Source organism: Micromys minutus (genome assembly GCF_963924665.1).
Source record: "Micromys minutus genome assembly, chromosome: 18".
Classification (NCBI taxonomy): Eukaryota; Metazoa; Chordata; class Mammalia; order Rodentia; family Muridae; genus Micromys; species Micromys minutus.
The window spans coordinates 26,158,684-26,184,202 of record NC_137953.1 but is presented as its reverse complement, the minus strand read 5'-3'; the positions used below and the strand labels follow the sequence as shown (position 1 = coordinate 26,184,202).

At 45.7% G+C, this 25,519-nt stretch overlaps 1 protein-coding gene across 1 annotated transcript in view; it reads left to right on the top strand.

Annotated features, from left to right (window-relative positions):
- Positions 1-8,480: 8,480 nt before the first annotated feature.
- MINDY4 (MINDY lysine 48 deubiquitinase 4) overlaps positions 8,481-25,519 on the top strand; it is a 98,916-nt gene continuing 81,877 nt past the window's right edge. The window contains exons 1-4 of the mRNA XM_080932180.1: positions 8,481-8,583; positions 13,889-14,008; positions 18,502-18,737; positions 20,190-20,436. Coding sequence (XP_080788306.1) covers positions 8,521-8,583; positions 13,889-14,008; positions 18,502-18,737; positions 20,190-20,436 — 666 coding nt within the window. The 5' untranslated portion in view covers positions 8,481-8,520. The remainder of the gene's footprint in view (positions 8,584-13,888; positions 14,009-18,501; positions 18,738-20,189; positions 20,437-25,519) is intronic.

The window sequence follows — 25,519 nt, the reverse complement described above, 5'->3', positions numbered from 1 at the left end:
GACACTGTGTGGATGAAAGCAGCTGAGAGGAAAGCTATTTCCAGCAGAGGTCACAGATGACGAAGTGTAGCCACAGATGTTCAGCTCTCGAATACCTCCTTTCCTGGGTTTTATTTACTGCCTTTAAAACATTTGTAAACTAACTTTCTGTATTTAGTAATTGGAAGTTCATCGGATGTGACTTTTAAAAGATCTATAAAATCTATGATAGAAACGTCAGCTTGAAACTTGTAACAAGGCTGAGAGATGGCTCAGAGGTTAAGAGCACTTAACCTCTGACATGCTCTTCCAGAGGTCCTGAGTTCAATTCCCATCAATCACGTGGTGGCTCAAAACCATGTATAATGAGATCTGATGCCCTTTTCTGGCCTGCAGGCATACATGCAGGCAGAATTCTGTGCACATATTAAATAAATAAATCTAAAAAAAGGAAAACCATAGCAAAAGAGCTAATAGTTACAAGTCTATGTATAGGTAATCATAATTTGCTATAGCATACTGTATATGTAACTTGGATTCTATTCTTGTTTATGAAAATTATAGATGTTTTTGAAGGAATAAAAGTGTGTGCATGTGCGTGTATAAGTAGTGGCTTTGCAGTAAGTAGCAGCCATGTGGCTTGCTGACATCTTGGCTGGTGACATCAGGATAGAGTGATTTAGATCCTACCTGAGCTCATCTGTGGTGCTTTGAGAATATAATCTAGTCTTTGCCCAGATAGAAAGCTCCAAGGCTCTCTCTTCTCACCTTGAAGCCTCTTGGGGTTCGTTCAAGAGTTGCTTCACAAACCAGACAAACACTAATCTCAGGGTTCGTTTATTGAACATTACACAGGGGATGGTTTATTAAACATATACCCTAAGATGGATCGATCAGGGCTGCAGCTCAGAATTTGGGAGCTGAGCCAACATCTTTCATGGTCAGCTTAGAAAGGCTAAAACTGCAGAACCCCAAATGAGCTGATATGTAGGTGCAGGAAGTGCCCCTGGTGGTCGGCCCTGACTCAAGCCGTCTTAGACATAACAGCTCATACTGACCTTTAATCTGATGGGTCCTACGTAACCTACTCCACACCTACCGTCAAACGACTCAAAAGGACAGCTAAGCATTAAGTAAACAAATCATTTGAGCTACACAGCGTATTATATCTGTGGTCCCACACCCTATCATGGGTCTCATCTCCATCCTAGCAAATTTAGACTGGACCTTTGTCAACGCAATCTTTCTCAATAAGAAAACACTGCTTATTTTAATATAAAAACTCAAAATTTTATTGTTTTGAAAAACCCATACTAATGTCCATGTAAATATTAATCCAACTGGTTCTTGTCTGTATAAAATTTCTTCTCCACTGGACCTTTTCAAATATTCTGTAAGAGATTCACTGGCTCCCTCATTAAATCATTGAACCATATAACGAACAGAATCTGGATGACCAAGAGCAGAAATCCACCTTTATAAACTCAACAGTCTTCTACCACGACCCTCCTTTTGAGTGTTAAACAAAATAAACAATATTGTTTCACAGTTCAGGATCTGGCCTGTATTTATATCGACATTGGTCTTGGTTGCTTATCAAAACTAGATGGTAAGACTCCACCCATTTTGGTTGCAAAACAAAGAAATAAAAGAAATTCCCACATGATATGGTTTTGTAGACAGGGCCCTGCCAGGAGGAGGTGAGGGAGTTTAGTAAGAATGAGAGGGCAATGAGAGAGAGCAAGGGTGAGCATTAATCAGGATGAATTATATATGTGTATGTATGAACTTGTCAAGATATAGACTTAATTATTAAAAAGAAATACTATAGAAAAGTGTAGTCCTGGAAAGCAGATCAGTTTTTTAAAAATGTTTATTTTATGTATACGAGTGCTCTATCCGCATGTACACCTGCAAGCCAGAAGAGGGCATCATATCACATTACAGATGGTTGTGAACCACCATGTGGTTGCTGGGAATTGAACTCAGAACCTATGGAGAAGCAGCCATTGAGCCATCTATAGATTCTTACCAGAGGTTCTATAGCTCATGTAGACTCTCAGGTCTAGCACAGCATTCTGTGTGAGAGAGGGAGGATCAAAATAAGGAGAGAAGACAACAGGATAGCTGAGGAGAAAGGCACTGCTAAGCCTCAAGACCTGAGGTGTATCCTTTGGACAGGTGTGGAAGGAAAGAACCAGCTACTGTAAGCTGTCTCCTCGGGAGCAGGGCACTGGGCAGAGAAGAGGGAGGGAAAAATAAAGAAAACTCTCTTCTGACATCCACAAATGGATCATGACAAGCACATGCATGTGTGCATGGCATGTAAGAGCATGAGAGAGAGAGAGAGAGAGAGAGAGAGAGAGAGAGAGAGAGAGAGAGAGAGAGAGAGAGAGAGAGAGAGAGAGAGAGAGAGAGAGAGAGAGAGAGAGAGAGAGAGAGAGAGACAGTTTTGATATCAACTGGTTGTCTTCTCAGCCACCATCTAGGCTCCTCTCTTTGTTTTGATCTACCCTCTGTGTTCCATTTGTTGCGGAACTGAGACATTTTTATATCTCCCCTGTTAGGGAAAGGATAAAGAGAGTGGAGGGCATATGGCTCATGGAGGTGTGGCAAGGTCTGGGGGCAAGAGAGATCCTCTGAGGGCCCCATGCTGGGAATCCCTTCCCCCTGAGGGACCAGCCACACGACGGTATAGTACAGAATAGAGTTTATTCAGTCATGGGAGAGTTAAGAGGGTAGTAGAGGCAGAGAGAGAGAAAGAGGGAGAGGGAGAGGGAGAGAGAGAGACAGACAGAGAGAGAGAGAGAGAGAGAGAGAGAGAGAGAGAGAGAGAGGAGTAGAGCACATGGAGGTAGAGGGAGAGGGGGGAAGGGAAGGGGAAGAGGAGGAGGAGGAGGGGTAGGGGTGGGAGAGCAAGGCTGCAAGAGAGCAAGAGCAAGAGAGAGAGGAGGGGGCAAGCAGCCCCTTTTATAGTGTCAGGTCACTGGGGCAGAACATACCTGGCTATTGCCAGGTAACTGAGGGGTTGGATTTACAGAATCCCAACATCCCCACCAGTGGGTAAGGGTTCTTCGGCACATTATCTTCTACCTGATTTACCCTTTCAAAGCCCCCCCATCCAACCCTCCCTTTCACAAACATTTGAAGAAAAATGAATACTTAGCCCCAAATGAGAACCAAATGAATTGAGTTAGTTCCACTGCCCCATCATCTCAGTAGCTGAGGACTTGGCCCTGGAGGTCATCTTGGTTGGAAAAAGGGAAGCTCCCCCACTGTGTAGGCCAGCAGTTAAGAGAACCCAGGCCCTTGGTACAGGTTATTCAAAGACAACTATATGACAGGGACGGTGTTTTAAAACAGACAGGCCCCAGATTTACTAGTAGCAAACAAAGTCAGGGTCTGCATAGTACTTCATAAAGAACGTTAGTTCTATGTTAATGAACCTGGACAGGTACTAGGAAGCCACAAATCAAAAAATGTCGATGGGATCTCTGATGAGATTACTAGAAAATTACAAGTTTATAGCTTAGAAAGAGAAAAGGCCTTAATGAAACATTAATCGTGTTGGGATCCTTGATTCTCAGCTGGCTAAAGGCTCCAGGCAGACTCCTGGGAGAAGGGTCTTCTTTTCCTTCTCATGTCTCCATAAACTTCCATGTCTTTCTATCCTGCCCCACATAGACCTGAGATCGCTAGACTCCATGTCTGCTGTGAGTGTGGAAGTGGGTTTCTCTGGGTAAAGTACAGACTGTCTTTTAGGGCCTCTAGGGCTTGTGAGTATCTCAAAGGCACATGCCAATGGCCATGGGATGGAGATTGGGAGGTGGCTTCCAGATAGGGCTTTGAGGGAGTGTGTGGATGAGTTGTTTCTCATCCTGTCTGGATGGAAGGAACCACTGACCTCTGGAGGGAGTGACCAGACAGCTGGGAAACTCCGAAAGTCAAGTCTTCGGAAGGGTTTTCACAATGTTCTGCTAACTTGGCTGGGCCAGCTTGTTGACATAGTTAGTTAGGTCCATGTTTCCACCTCCTGGAAGGAAGGGTCATTTTAATCGGTGTGCCTCCCAGAGCTTTGTGAAGGAGATGATGCTCTCACAAAACTACTGTCCCCATACAGCAGGCCGCAACACACTTGATGCTTTCTGTAGCCAGAACCAAACAGGATACCAGACAGGGATCCCTACATCTCTCTACTAGAGACACATTGACATTAATGCTTTATATGCTAACTCCCCCCTCTCTCTAACACACACACACACACACACACACACACACACACACACACACACACACACACACTTTGTCTCCCTTGTCTTGCCATATTCATCCTCAACCTTTCCCACATTTCTGGTGTAATTCGTTCCTAGTCTTCCTGCTTCCGGACCTGTTCCTTTGTAGTCAGTTGTCAACAAAAGAGCCAGAAGAACCTGTCAAAACCAATAAGATAGCATCTCAACTTTGCCCCAAACTCTCCAAAGGGTGCCCACTTTGGGTTACGAACAGAAGTTCTCCTGATGGGCACAGGCTGATGCAGCTGGGCTCCTAGGTTTTAGAGTTGTTAGAGGCTCAGCTGGGCTCGATCATCTATCAGTAGTAAGTGGCAAGAGAGTTGTTCAATGTGCCCATGTTTGAAGAGGAACAAATAAAGAGGTGCAGTGACGGTCCTGGGAGGGGAGTGAGGAGAGAACTCATTGTCATTAAGGTCCCAGCATGAGAGTCAGAGGTATGTGTTGCTCAGCAGCTCTGGTCAAGGGTTGGCTCTGTCAATTATCCACTCATTACTGTCTCTCCTGCCAGGTGGATGGACAAGTTATCAGAACTGTCCATCTCTTCCTGGGAGACAGACTGGCCCCAGGGTCCCAGCCATTTCCTACCCCAATATGAGACTCCCGGGGAAATTCCAATTTCTTGTAATCTATTGTCTCAATATTCTGATAGTCAGAGGGAGGGGCACACCATTACTCTTTATATCTTTGTTTCTTCCCAGACTGTTACATCCTGTTTCCTCCTGTTCTTTCTGGCCTTTGCTAAGCCAGAAAGCATTGCACAAGCACTCAGGCTCTCTCAGGGACTGCTCTGCTGGTGTTTCTTTGCTTGAAGCACCCTTCCTTCAAGTCTCTACGCAGCTTATGTGTAGAGACTTCTTTTGATGTTTGGGTTTTGCTAAAATATTATGTAATCCTGCCTGATATGGTAGAGACCAGAGATCTTGGATGTTGTTTCTTTGTTATGTGACAGGGATGTGGGGTTCACTGATGAGCCCAGGCTGCTTGATAAACAAGCCCCAGAGATCTGCCTGTGTCCATCTCCCCATTCCAGAATTACAGTGTGCATGGACATGCTGCTTCTTATTTTAATTTCTTATTCTCTCCCTCTCCCTCTCTCTCTCTCCTTATCTATCTATCTATCTATCTATCTATCTATCTATCTATCATCTATCTATCTATCTATCTATCATCTATCTATCTATCTATCTATCTATCTATCATCTATCTATCTATCTATCTATCATCTATCTATCTATCTATCTATCTATCTATCTATCTATCTATCTATCTACCTATCTATCTACTTTAACACTGTGCTCTGAATTCAACTCAGGTTTTCATTCTTGCATGTTACACTTTACTGAGCTATCTCCTCAACCCTGTGATGAACTTTTAAAATGGTGTAATCTCTGCCTTCAAAAGCCCTCTTACATTTTCCTGTTTTCTCTTTTTTAAATCTATGATGTAGAAATATCTTCTATGCTCATTTGCCCCTTTGTCTATCTCTGCCATTTCCCCCCATTTCTCTTTTCTCCATGATCACTTATTTTACGGTGTTAAATTAGTGCCATTTGTATACTCGAGTGTGACATGGCTCAATAAGGGAGTGAATAAAGGCACAGTGTTTTCCTTTGCTTCATTATTAGTCAAAGTTCTCCAGGACAGAATGAATACACATTAAAAGGTGCTTCGTTAAATAGGCTTATACAATACAGTGTAGGTAGTCCAAAAATGGCTATTTCATACTGGGGATGCCAAGAATTCAGTAGTTGGTCAGTCCTAAGATGCTGAATGTCACAGTTGCCCCATATAGTCTTGAAGGCCTGAAGGATTCCTGCAGAGTGGCTGGCTGTCAGTCTATGCTTGAAGCCAAAAGAAACTGATCCGAATGTCAGCAAAGGCATCAGTAATAGCAGCCACAGGATAGAGGAAGCTGACAAAAAGCAAAGTTTCCTTCTCCCATATCCCTTTTGTCTGGGTTGCCATTTAAGATTTCTCCCACAGTAAGGTTTTCTCACTTCAAGCAATATGAAGAAAATCCCTCATAGGAGTGTCCGTGGCTTGCCTTTCCAGTTTATTCCAGAGGCAGTCGAGTTGATAAGCAAGATTAACCATCACACCTGGATTCGATCTTGATCTCGACCTCCACAGAAGGCTATCATTCCTTTGTTTTTGTTTTATTTCTTTTGTGACAGGGTCTCAGTATGTCTCCCTGGCTGGACTGGAACTCACCAAGATCCACACTGCTTCTGACTCTTGAGTGCTGGGATTAAAGTTTCTTTTGATTCCTTTTTTATAAAGCATTCAAATTGTCAACCTGACACAATTTAGAATCTTCTAGGAAGGAAGCCTCTGGGATCATGTAGATTCTGTTGGCTGAAGAAGATAATTTTGATTATGGAAATTGACTCAGGAAGAACTGCCCACTGTGGATGGCTCCATTCCCTAGGCAGGGGATCCTAAGCTGTGTAAGAGTGAAGAAGTGGGGCTGGAGATATTACTTAGTGGTTGAGAGTACTTGTTGCTGTTGTAGAGGATCCAGGTTCTGTTTCCAGCACCCACAATGATCATCTTTAACTCCAGTTACAGGGGATCTAACATTCTTTTCTGAGTCTCTGGACTCACATGGTACACATACACAAAAACAATCAAATTTACCCCCACACAGAATAAAAATAAATACATCTTCAAAAGAGTGAGGGTGGCCGAACATGTATGTGTTTGTCGGGCTCTATTCTTGTTTATGGGTGTGATACGACCAACTCCCTCCAGCTCCCCGTTGCTGTGACTTTTGTGAGCTGTGGGTTTGAAACCTAGAACTGTGGGTCACAGAATTTTTCCCCAGCAACAGAAAACAAGACGAAGGCAAACAATTACCATCTTAGATACCCGAGCTCTTGTTTTATTTATGTCTATACCAGTCTTCCTTGTGTTTTAAATTCTAATATATTGATTAGTGTGTCCTTACATCTGAAATAGCAGGTCCCCCTGGCAAGTTTCCTCGATGCCCTCTTTACTCCATCCATGTGCAGCTCAAGAGTGCCTTTGCAGAGAACTCCTTGGTGGGTTAGAAGGTGAGGATGCTTGGAAATTGTAATCCGAACTGTCCTAATACAGTGATGTCCCCAGGACACCTAAGTGGAACATGATGCCTCCAGACATGGTGCATGTGCCATTGGCTATGAGACAATCTTACATAAAAACATACCTTTCTAATTTTGTAAATGCTTTAATGTTCATCAGGATTGAATAATTATATAAACCTAAGATTTTGTGAGTATCACTGCCCAAAAACACCTTTAATAAAAATTTAAGAAACATTGGTTTAGAGAAAATAATATATAAGTAACAATAGGAGTGGTATGTGCTGAGCTGAGAGCCTAAAGTTCCTAGCGTGATGTCTTAATGCCTTGTGTTATCTAGGAGGTGGCTTATCTAGAGGTAAGGTAATGTTAAAAGGAGGTTGTTATGGTGGACACTGAACTTTTTGTGGTCAGTGTTCTAAGAAGAGACGAATAGCACACAGATACATTTAGAGACACAGAAAGATGTCAAGGAGCCTCAAGCAATAAAAGCTCCGGTGTCACCTTTATCACACACTTGCAGGTTACAGGATTGCGAGGTAGTCATTTCGTTGTTGAAGCCACAGTCTGCAGAATATTATGGCACCCCAGAAAACCAACACAACTGGCAAAGTACAGAGGTGGAGAAAGTTGAGGGACTGCCTAAGTGACTGGCAAAGACCTGGGCTTTTCCAGTTTCTCATCCTTCCCGTTTCTAGATGCCAGGAATTGGTGTCTTGGCGCCCTTGCCATAACAGGCCAGAACACTAAAGTCGTGTTTCAAAGTGAACCTGGGAGACAGTTGCAGTCCTGAGGGTGGACTGTCCGGGACACTTCCACGCCGGCTCAGACCTTTTAAGAATCACAGGGTAGGGCGTGTTTGCCATTTTATGCATGGAGAAATGGACCCTTTGATTGGATCAGGGACATTCACCACAAGAAGCCAGAGTCAGTCAATTCGGCGCCCAGAACTCATAGGCTAAGCCCCGCCTTCAGCTGCTGCACAGCCTCTGGTAAAGAGAAGCGGCTTGGAGGATGCTCCTCCCTTCTCTCCCGCCCTCCCTGATCGCTGGTTTCCCAGGAAGGGGAGGAGTTCTTCCTGGCGCGGATGCCACCGTCGCCACGGCAACGCCGCTTTACTGGGCCCAACGGATTACGCGGCCTGGGGCTGCAGGCGGCCGCGTGGCCTTGTGGACAGCGCCAGCAGCATGGACAGCCTGTACGTGGAGGAGGTGGCCGCCTCCCTGATCAGGGAGTTTCTTAGCAGAAAGGTAATGTCTGGACACTCCGAAGCCCATGAGTATCCTCTAATGTTGGGGGGCAGCCAGTGGTTTCCACCTGCATCTTTGCACTTTCGAGGGTGGGGGAGCATTCCATGCCTTCTGATCGCTCCAGAGATTCCCCCAAGAGCGCCCCTTTCCCGGCACAGGGAAACTACATTTCCCAGACCTTCCTAATGCAAGGGGACCTGGCAAAGCCAGGCCGGCGCTCGCTTGGCTGCCCTCCACTGGTCCCCTCTGTCAGTGCCAGATTGGCAAGGGTGTCCGGGGCGGAGCAAGTTCTCCAAGCCAGGGACACAGGACGAACTTTCTCAAAGGAAAGTTCTGGATAGTCTCTCCTTTTGATCATTTTAATCAAGGATGGAAATTCGACCTGCTGCGTGAGCTTTTATGGGAGAATGATGTAGATTCTCTTACTGCCTCGTCCCAGAAGAGTTTTCAAAGTGGTTTACAAGTTAGGAGGTTCTTGAGACCTCCATGGGGGTCTAGGAGAGGAAGGAGCTTCATGGGTTCCAGGAGTCAGGCATTGGCTTGTATTTTACACGAAGAGTCTGAGGACGTGATGTCATGTTGAGCTGACCCAAGGGGCACTAATTTGAGATGAAAACATGTTCTTGTATGTGTTTGCATGGACCAAAGGGAAAGGATTTGAGGTCAGATGGTGGAAGTTTAGGTGTGTGTTATTGGTTTGAAATATAAGTTTGACATTACTACCTCAATCTTCTCTCTAACACAGGAACTTTTACTATCCACTCATGCCTGATATGTGGGGATTAGTGATACACAGGCAGTGCCCATTCGTTACATACAACTTGATACTTACATGCAACATGCACATAGGCATTCATCTTTACACTTGCTTTGCTGTTTTTATACCAGCTCTGACCTTACCTGTTTTGAAATGCCTGTGTGCTTTTTATAATTTATCTTTACTTGGCTCCATTGCCTCCGCTTGACTCTCCTGTCCTTGATGCTAGTTGGACGATCCGTGTCATGTACCCGGAGGCTGATCGCTGCTGCCGCTTAAGTGGTCCTGGATTTAGAAGTGTCAGAGAGGCTTTCAGTTCTTGACTGCAATCTAGAACCCTCACTGTCATCCTGGGCCTCACAGCTTGGCCCAAGCTTACGTCCCCTCCCTTGCTTCTCCTTCATGTTTCCCTTGATCTCTTCTGCCTCATGACAAGGCCCGTTTCTTCCCAAGCACTTCTGATCCCTCCCATGGTCAGAATTGGTTGGAATTGTCCTTGGACTCACCTTGACTGTTTGCTCCTTGGTACTTCTATTTCAGAGGTCACACTTGCTTGTTTCATCTCCTAGACAGAGACCCCAAGCTGACCTCCCAACTGGGTAACACCTCAGAAACCCATCTACCTGCCTGGCCCCCTTCTTCTCCTATGGTTTATATCTAAGCGTATAAAGAAAGATGTCTTTGTGATGGTTAGTTTTATGTCAGTTTGACACAAGCTAAAGTCATCTTCGAGGAGGGAACCTCAGTTTAATAAAAGCCTCTGTAAGATTGGGCTATAGACAAGCCTTTGGGGCATTTTCTTAATTACTGTGGTGCCAGCCCTGGGCTGGTGGTCCTGTATTCTGTATGAAAGCAGTCTGAGCAAGCCGTGAAGAGCAAACCAGTAAGTTGCACCCTTCCATGGATGTTCTACCTGGAAGCTCCTGCCTCTGTGATCTTGCCCTGCTTGAGTGCCTGACCCCATTTCCTTCAGTGATATGGAAGTGTAAGCCAAACACCCCACCCCCAGCCCCCTCAAAGCTGCTTTGGTTTCAGCATAGCAGCAAACACCCTAACTAAAGTCACAGAGAGCCAGAACTATGGGCTAGGGCAGCGTTGCTTATGTTATCGGTGTTGGTGGTTGGGGTGGTTCTGAGACAGGCTGTCTTTCCATAGACTGGCTTTGAACTCTCTTCTGCCTCTGACTCCTGTATTTGGAAGTATGGGTGCAAACCAGCAAATTCGGTTGTGATCGCTTTTCTCGTTGCTTCTGCTCCGGGACGAAGACCTCGCGATCACCACAGGCCTTTGCCCAGCCAGTTCCCACCCTGTGTGTACCTCCTAGGTGGCAATTGATCTTCTCAAATGTTCCACACCATCCTGGAAGATGAGTAAACTTACGTTATTCCTTTTCACATAAGAGTGGTGTGAGATAAGGAAGAAAAGAAACTTGCCCAGGGTAAGCAGGCTGGACCATGACACCTTCTTGCCCCGAGCCCTCTCCTGGGACCCTTCCAGAAGGCTGTGTTAACCCGGCTACCCCTCAGACCTATCTCCTGTGTAGCATTTCTCAAACTTTACCCTCCAGCATGTGATCTGCCCTCAGGAGACTCATGATGTCTCCTGGCCATTTCAGGGTTCACGGAAGTGACTTTCCTGGTGCCCCAGGCTCCTGTGTCTTTGGCGTCTCTCCTGTAGTGCGACATGGCCTCTATCCGTCCACTGCATGTCTTCGCCATGGTCATGTTATAGGTCTGTTCTCCCTTTCCACCATCTGGGTTCCAGTGTTTCACATGTCCTCGTGACCTTTCCACACAGCTCCTGCTTCCTGTACATTTCTCCTAGAGGACAGAGGCAGTCAGAAAAAATGAGTGTCCCTCGCACTGCCCCACCCCCACCGCACTCTGAGCCCCTCTGTGTCATCATGCTCAGGGACATGGCCCTCAGCATCCCCACGGTATGGGTGGTGGTCCTTTCATGGGCATCCATTCAGCACATCTCCACATTCTGGGGCTTCAGCTTGGCCCCCAGCCTCCTCCAGTCACTGTGTTCTCCCCTTTGTGAAGATGTGAAACCCTATGAAAGAGCTGTGGATACTGTAACCCTCAGCCCATCTTCACTTCTTACATCCCGTCCACGGACACCACGCTCATCACCGTTACCCTGCCTTCCTTATACCCCTGGCTCTGACGTGTCCGAGCTGTGGATTCCATCCTTCATCTGACTCCCACTACCTGTTCCAGCCATTTCTCCTCCTCCCTGGTGGCATTTGCTCACACCCTTTGCTGGATGTTTCTCTTTTCCTCAACAGTGAGTACTGTGTAGCTCCTTGGCTCAAAGACTCCCTCTGGTCTTCCTTCTTTTCTGCATCCCTTCTGAAGGCATCTCAGACTGTGTTATGGCTTCCGGTGTCGTCTTCTCTGGCTGACTTCTCCCTGAGCTCCCGCCTTCTTATTGTCTACTGTGATATCTCCACTAACTTCTCTTTCGCATCCAGCATGTTCATGCTAGTGTTTCAGTTCATATTTCCAACACCAAATACACGTTTTCCCTCTCTACCAGCCAGCTCTCCAACTCTCGAATGCCAGCTCGGTGTCCCACACGTGCACCACTGCTCAGAGTTAGTGCGGACCCAAAGGTTAGGGGCTCATTTCCTCTTTGTCATCCCATCCGCTCCGTTAGCTTTACCATCAGAGAAGAGGGAATGGAATCATCTCTTATGACTTTTGTGCTTGATGCCCTGCTTCAATCTTCTCCCTGCTTCCATGTCAATTGTGCGAATCACCCAACAACCTTCTAAATGGTCACTACTTAATACCTTGTCCCCACATCTATTTTCACTTCAGCAGTCACGTCCTTCCATCTGACATTCCTCTTTTTAACTTTTTCTGTCATCCTAATCCTCAAGCTCTGCGTGCCCTTTCTGATTATTTTTCCGTGTGTGTGTGTGTGTGTGTGTGTGTGTGTGTGTGTGTGTGCGCGTGCGTTATCTTCTCCTCCATAGTATGGAAGCTGGAGTTTAATCTGTTACCTCCTCTACTCCAGGGTTTGGACCAGTGGACAGATGAGCAAACCAGAAGACAAGAATGAGCACGTGGTTAACTAAAGCCTTGCCCCGACTTCATATTCTCCTTGCTTTGTTTTATGCTGTACATTTGCAGTGGACAGACTGTTCTGTCATCATGGCCTGCTTCCCTAGCATGCTAGCCTTCCTTCCTTCTCTACTGCTTGTACCAAGAACAGAGCCTTGCACAGCATGGGGGCAGGGCAAACCTTAGCTGAGTGAAAAGAATGGGGTTCACCTCCACATGCTTCTGGGTGATGATATACTTCAGAGACAGCTTGGGGAGCATGACTTCTGTCTGTCTGTCTGTCTGTCTGTCTGTCTGTCTGTCTCTCTCTCTCTCTCTCTCTCTCTGTGTGTGTGTGTGTGTGTATTTGTGTATTAGATGAACTGGGGCTGGTGAGTCTGAGGTCGATAATTAGAGAAGACTCATCATCTCTGGATGCTCCCTATCACGTTGGTTGTTGAAGTCAGGACAATTAAAAATGTAGAATGCAGATAGTTGCTTCTGGGTATGCGCTCGAGCACGGTGTACACACACACACACACACACACTTGTTTTTCTCATGCTTTTCCTTAAGAACTCAATCACTCTCTGGTTCAACACTGTCACTGTATCTTTTCCAAATTCATTTAAAAAAAAAAAAAAAAAAAAAAAAGCTCATGGCAGGCGATGAGTTTCGTCTTGTTTTCTAGCAGCTGAGGCCACTATAAAGTTCTGAGGACAAAGGCTGAGGGAAAAGTTGAGGCCTAGATGGCACTTGGGGGCTGGGATCCATCAGGAACAAGGACAACCCAAGGCCCAGAAGGAAGGGGTCGAGACATCTTTGGCAGGCATTTGGTGGTCACAGTGTTCTGTGATGAGGATGAAGCAGCTGTTGTGGCTGTTTTCAAATGTGGATGCCAAGCTCCCGGCGGGTGCAGGAGCCCCCTGTTCACTGTGGTCTTTGGGTATTTAGGGAGGGGTGATGGATAGTGATTTGCTGCCAGATATTCATGAGGTGCCCTGTCGGGGTTTGTGCCCCAAACAGACTTCCTGGCTAGACTGATGCTGATCTCCACCATGTGACTTCAAACATGTTTCCTGGCTTCCTTGACTGCAAAATTAAGGGAACAATGGTTGGCCTTTTGCTTTTATTTTTTTTAAGCATCCGTTTATTTTTAAAGATTCATCTTTCATAGCCCCAAGTCTAGGCCAAACATTGAGCCCCTGAGCCCCTGAGTCGGCTTGCAGCAAGCTAGTTCCTGAACTTTATTGTTATCTATAAAATGAGTCCACAAGCCCAGCCTTAGCTGACCCTAAACCAAACTGATAAAGCCGTCAAGCCCAAGGTTATATGAAAATGGATTCTGAAGTCAGCTTTGGGCTCCTGCCATGGCCATATAGGGAAGGTTATGAGCCTGGTCCTAATGAGCTCCAGAAGTCGTTCTCTGTTTACACTGTGTCAGTGAAGGGAAGGTTTTCATTTAAAATGATGAACAGTGACTCAGAGTTCTTCCCTCAGGGTTTGAACAAGACATTTGTGACTATGGACCAGGAGCGCCCCCGCTGTGAGCTCAGCATCAACAGCAGAAATGATCTCCGCAAAGTTCTGCATCTGGAGTTTCTCTACAAGGAAAACAAGGTACTTGTCTGTTGAGGTGTGAGTCTTGTGGTGTCCTTGCAGCCAGAACCTGGCAGCTGTGGCAGGGGGTTTGGGGACTGGCCAAGATGACAAATCTCAGAATGAACTATGTCCAGCCTACCAGCCCTGATTGTCCCCTGGCAGGTTTGAGGTCACTTTGTCTCACTCAGTCTGGGCCTGTCATGCCTATTCCGTGGTAATTGCTTTCTATGATCTCCTTTCCCACATGATGGTATTTTTAGTAAGACTGCTTATGGATATATTATGCAGTGTAATATTTACGTATATATTATCATGTAATACAAATGTAAGTTACATATATGTATGTGTGTGTGTATGTGCATGTTATACTAACATGGCCATCCCCTGCCTGTATAAGAGTTCCCTTCTGTGGTTGTCTCTTTTGAATGTAGGTCAGCAGAGATGGAAGCTGGGTTTAGCATCCCCAGGGGTGTGGGAGTTGAGGAAACCAAGGGAACATGTTTTCTTGGGGCATGGAGGTTTCTAGCCCCAGACTCAGAGCCCACCTGCTGCTCTCATGGTGCTCTGGAGACCCCTTCCACATCCTGTATTTGAAGTAGAACATTTTATTTCACTAGTGTCTGCCTCCCTCAGGCCCATGGACTCAGTAGATGGGCAGAGACTATATTTTCTCACTGTTGTGTCCCATTATTTAATACATTGTCTAATGACTTACTGAAGAATCCATATGTATTCCTGTAATAAGAGACTAGAAACTAGAAGAATCCGTATACGGAACCTAAAAAGCTACAATCCTCACTTGATTTCTTTCTGTGCGTCCTCTCCAAGTGTTGCTTCAAGCCTGGGCATGATATAAGAGTCAGGGAGAAACCGGTGATTAGTCTCCATAGTTCTGGTTGTCATACTTTAGAAACCTACAGATAGTTCATGCAGAAGTCTGTTATAAGTGAGGCATAAGGGAAGCCATGCCATTTTTATACTAAGTAAAGCTCAGGATGTTCTGCCTTGGCCTTCTGGGCCAGCTTCTCTGGGCTCAGTATGATGGGAGTTTACCCCCAGGGGAGATCTCTGAGCCAAAGTGGCTATTTGGCCTCCAACAGTCATTTATATGGGACAGGGTAGGAATTTCTTTTTCTTTTCTGTTTCGTGAGACATTCCTACTCTGTAGTTGAGGTTGGCCAAAACTCACTACGTAGCTCAGGCTAGCCTCAAAGTGTGGCACTTCTGCTTCAGCCCTCTGAGTGCTGAGGCTACAAGTATGTGTGCTTCCAGGCCTAGCATTGTGGGGCTAGAGATTGATTCTCAGTAGAAGTCTTGGGGCTGAGGAGATGGCTTAGTGGTAAGAGTTTGAATCTCCAGCAACTGCAGCAAAAGTGGGCATGACTGCCGTTTCTGTCACAGTGGCATGAGCTGGCAAAACCAGGAGGGATCTAGGAATTTGCTGGCCAACCATCTTCCTGTGCAGTGAGAGACCTTGCTTCAAGGCAGTGAGGCAGAGAACGAGGAAGGAAGTCATCTGGCATCTCCCTCTGGCCTCTGGGTGCCTGTGAACAGCTGTACACACACACACACACACACACCACCACCACCACCACCACCACCATCTCCCACATATACAAATAGATAAGAAAAAGTGAGACATTAACTGATTGAATGGCGTGTACAGATGAGAACAGTACTATTGAAATACCCAGAAAAACCTCCAGACCCCTTGACAACTAGCCCACTGTGTGTGGTGTAGCAGAGAGGACCCTGGGTCAGCTGCCCTATGTGAGCGCAAGTGTTCCAGGTAGGTCAGTAGAACCCAGCCAGTGCCCCTCAGCTCACTCATCTCTGCCTGCAGAAGCCTTTGATCCCTTTGAGGAGGTTAGGCCCTGGCAGCCAAGTGAGGTCACAGCAGAGGCTCAGTGTCCCATAGCATCTATATCTTCTTGTCCTCCATTGGGGACACACTAAGCCAGCAGCACTATGTCTTTCTGTTGCTGTATTTGGAGGCAGGGGCACAGGTTGTTCATGTTAGGAATGTGCTTCACAGACTCTGGGAAAATCCAAAGAACCATTACTGTCCTTGGGATTTTATTAAAACCATCTTCATCTAATTTCCCAGAAGCGTCTTCTCATTTAAGGTGTTTTTTTTTTTTTTTTTTCCCACCACAGGATAGTCTCTCTAAAGTAATTATGTTTTCACAACTTAAGGTGGATGAATCCCCAATTATTTGATGTAAACATCAGTTATTGGTAGATAGAATGAATCGGAGCCTATATTTTAAAGCAAAGTAGACTTAGCATCTGTTGCAGGTACTTTCAAGATGCACTGAGTCCAGAGTTCTTATGACCCCAGGGAACCGCTGCAGTTCATTGTGAATATTCCCAGTGGCTTGTTTTCCCTACAGTTGTGTGATAGACTGGAAGACCTACTGTTAGGGCCCAAGAATCGCTGGAAGGAAGACCACAGAGTCAAATAACATGCAAAGGCAAAGAGCGTTTATTTTGCAGAAATTACCAGCATTTAGGGGTCCACCATTCATCAGAATGGCAGTGACTTGAGAGGCTCAGAGGCCCCTTTTATGCAGGTCTAGGGGAATTTTCCAGAAGGGTTAGGTAACCTGTCATATGATTGGTGGATGTAAGGCAGTGACATCAGTAGACCTTTGATTGGCTGCTATCTTGGTTCTGTTATATTTGGTGACCAGCTCAGTTCTGGCCATGTTCTCTCCTCCAGCCAGGTGTCCCAGGAACTGACACAGCTCCAGACTTCCTAAATCAGGGCTGCCATTGACTAAAGGCCCATTGTCAATGGATCCTTCCGAAGAGCCCAGTATACTTTCCGGAAAAGGAAAAATGTTTATTCCCAAGGTTTTTGGACTGCTCTCTATATAAGATTGAGGTTTGGGGAAATGGTGTTAGCTTCACGTTAAGGCTGTGTGTTCACTGAGCATTAGGGTACAAGTGAGAAAACTCACAGAGGTGTAATGTGGGCAACCCAGGGCCTGGAGAGAAAAGGCAAGATAGTGAAGTCACTTTATATGTTTTCTTCAACTCACTTCACCGCAATCTTAATTTAGACCAAGACAAAATAAATAATTTTTTTTGGTCTTACAGAACTGAATAAATAAACACATCATTCCGGATTTTAATGATCTGATAGGGCTATTGAACTTTGTGTTGTCCACTGGCCATGGATCTTGGCAGGAGAGGACTAGCAGGGGAAGGACTTGGCTTGTCCTGAGGACTCCACACCAGGACCTTCATCAGACCCTTGGCTGCTCTGACTTGGCAAGCATTGCACTCAAGCCCATGTGTGGACACAGCTTCGCAGGGCTGGGTGCTCCCAGCTCCCAGCTCTTGGGCTGGGACTGACCCATGGTCCAGCAGCCTGAGGCCAACCTGTGGGTCACTGCTGGGACAACTGGGTGTTTGTTAAGATTATTTGGGCTGAGGGGTTTAGGAGAAATCAAAGCTCTAACTCTTGCTGTTTGGGTTTAGTAAGTCTCATCTGGTCATGAGTTTAAAAACAAGAAATCCAAAAACCAAAGAAAATACTTAGTACAGGCAAGGCTGGGAAACACTGATATCATTTTTTTTTTCTGCAGAGTTCTCTCACATAGTTTTTCTTTTTTTATGGTTGGGGTATAGTCTGGGTCTGTCCCAGTGCACTCTCTGCTTTTCTTCCTGCTCCAGGCTTTTTTTAACACTAGTTTCTTTAACACTAGTGGTCAGTGTTAAAGAAACGTCATTTGCGCTGTTTACTTTGTCTTTGCTATGACAAAATACCTCACAGGAACAACTGTGAAACAAGCTGTGAAAAGTTTGCTTCGGATCATGAGTTTAGGTCACTTAGTCCATCATGATGTGGATCAGAAACGTAAGACTGGAGCCAGGTGCAGATGTGCTTTTTTGCCCTTCACGATCTGTGTCGACCAACCAGGCCCCACGTCCGTAAGGCTCCACAGACTTCAAAATGATGCTGCAAGCTGGTGACCCAGAACCTGAGCCTGAAGGGGACATCCCAGATTCAAACCGTAACACCCACGAGTAAAGCATTCGGGCTCCAAATGTATCTTGGATCTACAGAGGACAGGAAGAGGGTGGAAGAAGAGAATTGACCATTTCAAGTTGTCTTTTGATCTTCATACACATGTGGCTTTCAGCTTCTTCCCACTCAGTAAATGAATATAATATAAAATTAAATTAAAACTGTAGTTTTTAAATGAAAGGATTTATCTCTTTCAGTTTTTTCCAGAGGGAAAGAATGCCAAAGGAGATTAGCTTGGACAGTCTTCTTGTGGACTCACAGTGTACAAGATGGTAGTTCTTTCAGAGTGGAGACTTTAGTCTTTCTTTCTGAATTCCTACCCAGTATGGTACCTGGCACATAGAATAAGTATGTGTTTGATGGGAGTGTGTAGTGTGAAAATCTGGTAGTTATGTCAAAGGATTGGGATAGTCTTTCTACCTTTCCCCAAATGCTGTGCATTCAATTAATGATATTTTCTCCTTTCCAATGATAGGCAAAAGAAAAGCCTCTAAAAACAAACCTGGAACTCATTACCAGATACTTTCTGGATCATTTTGGAAATACAGACAACAGTGAAAGTCAAGGAGCTCCAATCCCTGCAATCTCTGTTCCAAAGAAAAACAACAAATTGCCTTTGAGATGCTCAGAGGCCACACTGGTGAATATATACGACCTTTCAGATGAAGACGCAGGAAGGCGAACACCATGGTCAGAAGCAGGCAAAGCCAGGTGCCTTCCTCCTCCCCACCCTGCCTCCCAGCCCAGGAAAACATGGCCGTTTTCCTTCACCTCTGGCACTTCTTTCTTTCTGTTTGTCTTTGGAAATTCAGGTCTGGTCACTTCTTTGTTAGTCTCAAAGATTTTGTACTCAGACTTCAAAGTAGATGCCCTTGGTGATAACAGCCTAAGCCTTTTGGCAATCTGTTTCAGGCCATTTTCTCTGGTCGCCTTCTTTCTCTTGGCCACACGTTTAGCATATTCTTAAGCCTCTCCTCATTTTTGTAGCACGTTGTTTCTTCAGAGCAATGCACTGGCATCTGCGCTACAGGCCATGTAGAGTAACTGCAACTGTGCTGACTCTTGGGTGCTTTGGTCCTGCCCTTCTTACTTTAAGGGCTTTGTGACAACATTGGTGGACATTGTTCTCTTTAGAGAGATTGAAATGTTTTAAGATTCTGCTAACTCTTTGGGGCCCCAACCACTGAGGCACAGTAGTATCTGTCAGTCAGACCAGGAATACACACACACATACACACACACACTCTCTCTCTCTCTCTCTCTCTCTCTCTCTCTCTCTCTCTCTCTCTACCTATCTCTCTTTCTTTACCTGTCTTTCTGTCTGTCTGTCTGTCTCTGTCTCTGTCTGTCTGTCTTCTCTTTCCAGTCGCCAAGTTGAGAACTCAGGTTGGCGTCTACTTGCACCCCCAAGCAGACTTCCACTTCCTCTTTCCTTTTCTTGATCTGTAACAAGAACACCCTCTCTCAACAGCAGTCTGCTGTGGGTCAGGGCACCTTGCTCCATGGGAAAACCTTGTTTGTCATTCCCACTGATTCGGATGATATAACCCAGAGCATCAGCACAATGTCTGTGGCCATGCACTTCTCATAGAAAGTGGGAAGTTCGTGTTTATTGTCAATTTGAATGAGGTCCTGACAGCCAGTGGTTGGAAGGGGAGATTCAGCTCCATTACAATATGGCCGACCACCTAGGAGGCTCCACCTAAAAAGAGGACTTCTTGTTCCTTTTGACTCTTTCTCTCTTTTTTTCTTTTGTTTCATTTCCCTCCCTTGCCCCTTGCATACATGCACACACACACACACACACACACACACACACACACACACACATACACTGGCACAGCTTTACTGAACACCCAGACATGCGGTTTGCTTTAGGTGAGCTCTCCGTGTATATCAAGGCCAGTTCCACATGCTCAGCACTGCACCACAGGTCTCCTCCTTTATCACCCCAGTGTGCAAGACTCAGGCCATCAGGACTGAGGACCTTCTGAGGGCTGTCATCTGACTTTGTTGTACTCAGATGATTTGTCCCAACTCCGAGGAAGTGCTTTTGTTCCTTACCTCTCCTGACTTGGGCTCATTTCCAATGATGTGTATATGAGTTTATTATTATCTTTCATTTGGAGGCTCTGCTTAAAGGGACATATTATGTTTTTGCAGGCTGGACAGTCTGGATGGGGACATACTTGGTAATTTCATGTCTTCCAAAAAAATCCCATACAAAAGTAAGTCTGAGCACACGGCCCTGGGGGACAGCCTCCCTTTGGTTCCTGCGTGGGAAAAGGTGGAGCAGCTTCACTCCTTGGAGCCTGGCATAGATGTGAAGAGGACAGTGGAGAGGACCAAGCCGAAGTCTGGCCTGATTGTCCGAGGCATGATGGCTGGGCCCGTTGCCAGCTCCCCACAGGTGGGACTGCCCCTTTCTGTTTTCTGTAGACTGGGCAGGGAGAGGTGGGCTTCAGGTACAGCTGGCTGAGAATGGGGTACATGTAGGGACAGGAAGGATGCCCACCTGTTTTCTCCTTGGCTCTACCTTTAGTGACCCCGTGGATCCTCAGCAGGCTTCATTACCTCCTTGCCCTCAGTTTATCTACCTGAGTTAGCGAAGAGGATGCTTTGATTTCTTCTCTCCTTACTTCGAGTAAAGACACTGTCTTTGCAGTTCTAGAGAAGGGGACCTCTCCTAGTCTAAAGAATATTGTTTTTTTACCACTGTGGCCAAAGGGGAGTGGGAACCCTGGTCTTTAAAGCTATCGTTTATTGTTTCTTTTTTCTCCTTTTGGAAAAATTGTAAAATTTTCACTCATTGCTTGGTGATTTCTTTTAAGGAGGGGTCACAGTTTGATCTTGTTAGATAGGAGAGCACGGCAAACGAGAGGACAGTGTTGAAAGAAGTTTGCAAAGTAATAAATGGGGAAACACCAGAAACACTAGTTGCCTGGGCAGACCTACGGTGGTTGTGGAAAACCATCTCCCTTTCAGTCAGCTGTGTATCTGTATCTGCGTGAGCATGATCTGCTGGAGCTAATCCCTTCATTCTTGTTGCGTTAGGACCTGAGGGAGAATCCTCTCCCTGCCAAGCCACCCCTTGGTGCCATGTCCCACCCAAGGCATCTTGTTGTCTAAGAAGGAAACTCATAAACTGGACTCTGTCAAGAGGAAAGGGGCTAACAAGGTCAGAGAAGTTAAGAGGAAGAATAGTCTCTCAAATGTAGAAGAAGGAATAGCCAAGTTCCAGGGTGGCAAATATATGACTTCAGACTTTGGTGCTATCCCATAATGCCTTTCTGTGGCCGTTGCTAGTGATGCTGTGACATCACTAGTCAGCGTTAGTGTTCTTTCCTCCTGACAGATCCCTCTGGGTACCTAGAGTAGTTACCACCAGGAGAGTGGTGTGGAGCCGTATCACAGGAACTCTATTGGCCATCTTAGGGTTAGTCTGAGCCCTCTGAAGACTGAGACATTTGTGTGGCCCATGGTGTTTGCTCACAGGCCTGTGCAGGGTGGAGGGGTGTGCAGTCAGTCTCCTGAGGGCTGTGGGAAGCATTGTGCACCCTGGCTGGAAGCTGGTGTGAGGATTGTCCTGTAGAATTGTCCTCAGTGGGGAACAGGTTGTTCCTCTCTCTGCTGAGGACAAGGCAGAAGAGAACCTGTCAGTCTGGGAGTTTAGGCTTCTGCAGTGGCTCTCAGACCTTTCAGTCTCAGGATCTCTTTGTTTTTAACATTGAGAATCTCTGTAGCTCTTGTTGATGGGGCTACATCTATTGATGTTTGCTGTATTAGAAATGAAACCTTGGGTCTGGAGAGATAGATCAGTGCTTAAATGTACTTGCTGCTCCTCTAGAGGATCTGACTTTAGTTCCCAGCACCCATCCTGGGCTGCTCATAAATGCCTGGAACTTCAGCCCAGGGAGACCTGACTCCCTCTTCTGACCTCTGAAGTGGAGCCTGTATTTGTGTGCATAACCTATATAGTCAGTCTCTCTCTCTCTCTCTCTCTCTCTCTCTCTCTCTCTCTCTCTCTCTCTCTCTCTCTCTCCCTCTTTCACACACATGTACACACACACACATTAAAACAATTAAAAAGTTTAAACTAAGAAATTAAAACAATTTACTTCATGATCATTAAGCAATACCGATAAACTGTTCACATTTAACACAACACATTTTGTTATAAAATTGTGCTTTCCAAAACAAACAGTTGGTAAGATTAGTAACTGCTTTGTACATGGTTTTGTAAATCTCTTTAATATCTGGCTTGATAGGAAACAATATAGATAGATTTTTTTTTGCTTCTGAATGCAGTCTGTTGTACAGTTTTTATTAAAGTGTGTGGACAACATTTGGCCTTGGACAGAATTTAGAGAGGAAAGAGAATTTAAGGACCTTCTAAATGAGGTCACTATGTCTAGTATATGTGCTTCTGGGACTCAAACCCAGGGATTCACTGTTCTGGGCAAGTATGGTGCTATCCCATAATGCCTTTATGGGATAATGTAAACAAAGCTACACTCCTACCCCTTAACATGGAACCTTAAACTACGTACGTGTGCTGTCTGTACTTTATCAGTTCCTGTAGGTCTGCCATGCATGCTGAATCTTTTATTCCTATATGATTAAGTAGTGTGATGTGCCAAGTCCTTTGGAATACATCAGTTACCGAATTATATACATCTTCTGAATACACACACACACACACACACACACACACACACACACACTCACATACCCGCCGATGGGACCACTAAAGATTGCAGGACAAATTTAAAAATCCCTCCAAACCCACAAGCTTTTGGTGCCTGATGTAGGATTCCCAAGAGTTGTGATGTTTACCCTGCAGCATTTCATCCCTGAGAACAGTACACCATTTGTTTCCCTTCCTGTGACAGGCTCAGTTTATTTTCAAGAACTGCCTGCCAAATTCCAGTCTGAATCACTGTTGTCTGTCTGCCTGTGGTTTCCTGAAAATAACAGCAAGTTCACCTCACTCAGTTAGACGGTTGCATACACGCCGTAGCCACTGTCCTTCCTACTCAGCAGAGCGGGCATTTGTGTCCCCCGTTTGGTTGCCTAGAATAGTAAGATGGTGTGTGACATACTCTAGACGGAATGGGGTTAATAATGCTTCATAATAAAAGCTTCAGTGGAGCTGATCTTAAGTGTAGTCAGCATCATATTTGTTCATTTTTATTCCAAGTGTGAGACAGTGAAGAACGTGTGTAGAGTTTAGATTCATGTCCATGGCCAGCCATGTTCCTGTCACTGCCGTGCACCCTAAATCACACTGCGAAAGGCAGATTGGGCTGTGTGTTTACTCTCCTAGTCAGCTGCCTGTCGCTCTAACAAGGTATCTGAGGGTGGATAAGTGAACAGAGGTTTATTTAGGTCATAGTTGCGGGTCTGAGAGTCTTACGGTTCTTGTCTGCTCAGACTCTCAGGAAGTCCCTTTGTTCTACCTCAGTGCGGTGGCACAGGTGCCTTCATGGTGGGGATTCCTGTGGGAAAGGCAGACCGTGTGTATGAGGCAGGGATTCAGAGGAGCTGGCAGGCTCCTTCACAGCAAACCATCTGAAGGAGTTTACCCAGTCCCATGAGATCAGATTGATCCCTTCAAAGAGTGTTAGTTCTTTGATTCCAGTTATCCTCTGGGGTCTACCATGTCACCTTAATGCCACCGAAATCACACCATGTGGACTATGGAGAACATATTTACGTCATACCTAGCTTCTATAAGATTTGTTTTGAATTTCCTAAGTGGTCTGGGGACTTTTAGAGGTATGTGGACCCCACTTTGAGAACCAGTGGTTCAGTGGGTGCCAGGGTCCTGTCTCCTACCAGGATGGCTCAGTTCTTGAGTGGGTGCAGGTGAGACTTTGGTGAGAGGGAGGTGACATGCAGCCACCTTCCCCTTAAGGGCATTGCTGAAGACTTCTTTGGTTATTGCTTTGGGATGTGAGGTTTCTTTTGTTTGTGATATCCAAGTCCTATGAAGTTCACTGGATAGTGGTTGCTGTAGAAATTCCTATGTTTCATTGAAGGTGTTTGGGTATTCATCAGTTTTTACTAGTAAGTCATGGATGAGGTAACTGTGTCTCTTCAGGAAAGGTGATTAATGTCGTCCTCCCTGTGTGCATGTATACCCCGCACAGTCATTGTCATGAGGCCAGAATACAATAGAGTCAACTCCCCTTATTCCAGCCCGGGCTGCTGCTTGCCCCGGAGTTGTTTTTGGAAATGCTTAGAGATCCTTAAGGAGAAGCTTGAAGGTGGATCTTGTCTCTTGGCAGCACTCCCTTGCCCTCTGCTCATTGGGTAGTGCAGAAGCCCCATTTCTTACCGATAGGAGGGAGATAGTCCACCTGACTTTATTGATTTTTTTCTTTTTACATAGGCAAATCTTGAGTGCTAAGGGGACGTAGCTTTGGCCATTCCTGATCTACTACCAGGAGTGAGAATAGCCTTCTGACTGTCACAATTCTATGACCTGCCTGTTCTGCATTCGGGCCATGTCTCATCCTATCCATGGTAATGAGAAGGGCGGCTGCAAGCCCCTCCTCTCTTATCCCAGATGTGGACTACATGGGTTTTGGATTTAGGATATTTATATTTCAGAAAGTTACCATAGTGTATATGTTGCATAGCACGTAAGTTCATGAGCAAAACCAAACGTCTTTATAGCTAAACGTGACGATATCAATCCTTAAAAAACTTGACAGCTATGTCCCTAGCAGATGAGAAGATCTCACCGCAGGCTTACTGAAGAATCCTCTTTCGAAATGGCAGGTAGTGGGCGGTGGACAGCTTGTATTACTGGTGAGGATGTGAGGGAGAGAGAAGTAAAATCGCTTCCACAGGTGGCTCAGCTGTAGGTGAGGAGACATTAAGTAGAAACTGGTGATGGGTTTCCTGCCACCTGAAGTGCTCTGGGTGAGGAAGGAGTGAGAGAAAAGCAGGGTGCTCTGGGTCTGTTCAGGAAGGCGCATCACAGTGCTGGAAGCGTTGGGGGGTCACCTTCCAGAGTACATAAAGGGAAGGAGTCAGTCTTCTCAGGCCTTAGGGAGCACTACGGAAGAGGAGGCAGGAAGACACCAAGGAACCAGGCCTTGTAAACACACGCATATGGTGCTCACAGGAACTTATGGACACTGTGGCATTGTGCACGGGGCCTGCACAGGTCTGTACCAATGGCTCCCTAGAGCCGAAAGGAAAAGTGGACACATGTCCCATCTCCTAACTTTTACTCTGAAGAAAAATACTTTTCTCCAAGGGAGTCTCACCGAGGAAACAAACCACTCTTAAGGGTAGGCCGCATGCCCAGCAGTAGATGGTCAGCAAAACAAACTCAAGGGCATCCTTGGGAGTTTTTGTTTCATATTAAGTTAGTGCCTTTTCTTTTCTCTTTTTTTCTTTTCTCCTCCTTCCTTTCCTTTTCTTTCTTTTTTTAACTTTACAGGTCCCTTCCATGCATATTACTTTGTGTTTCCTGGGAT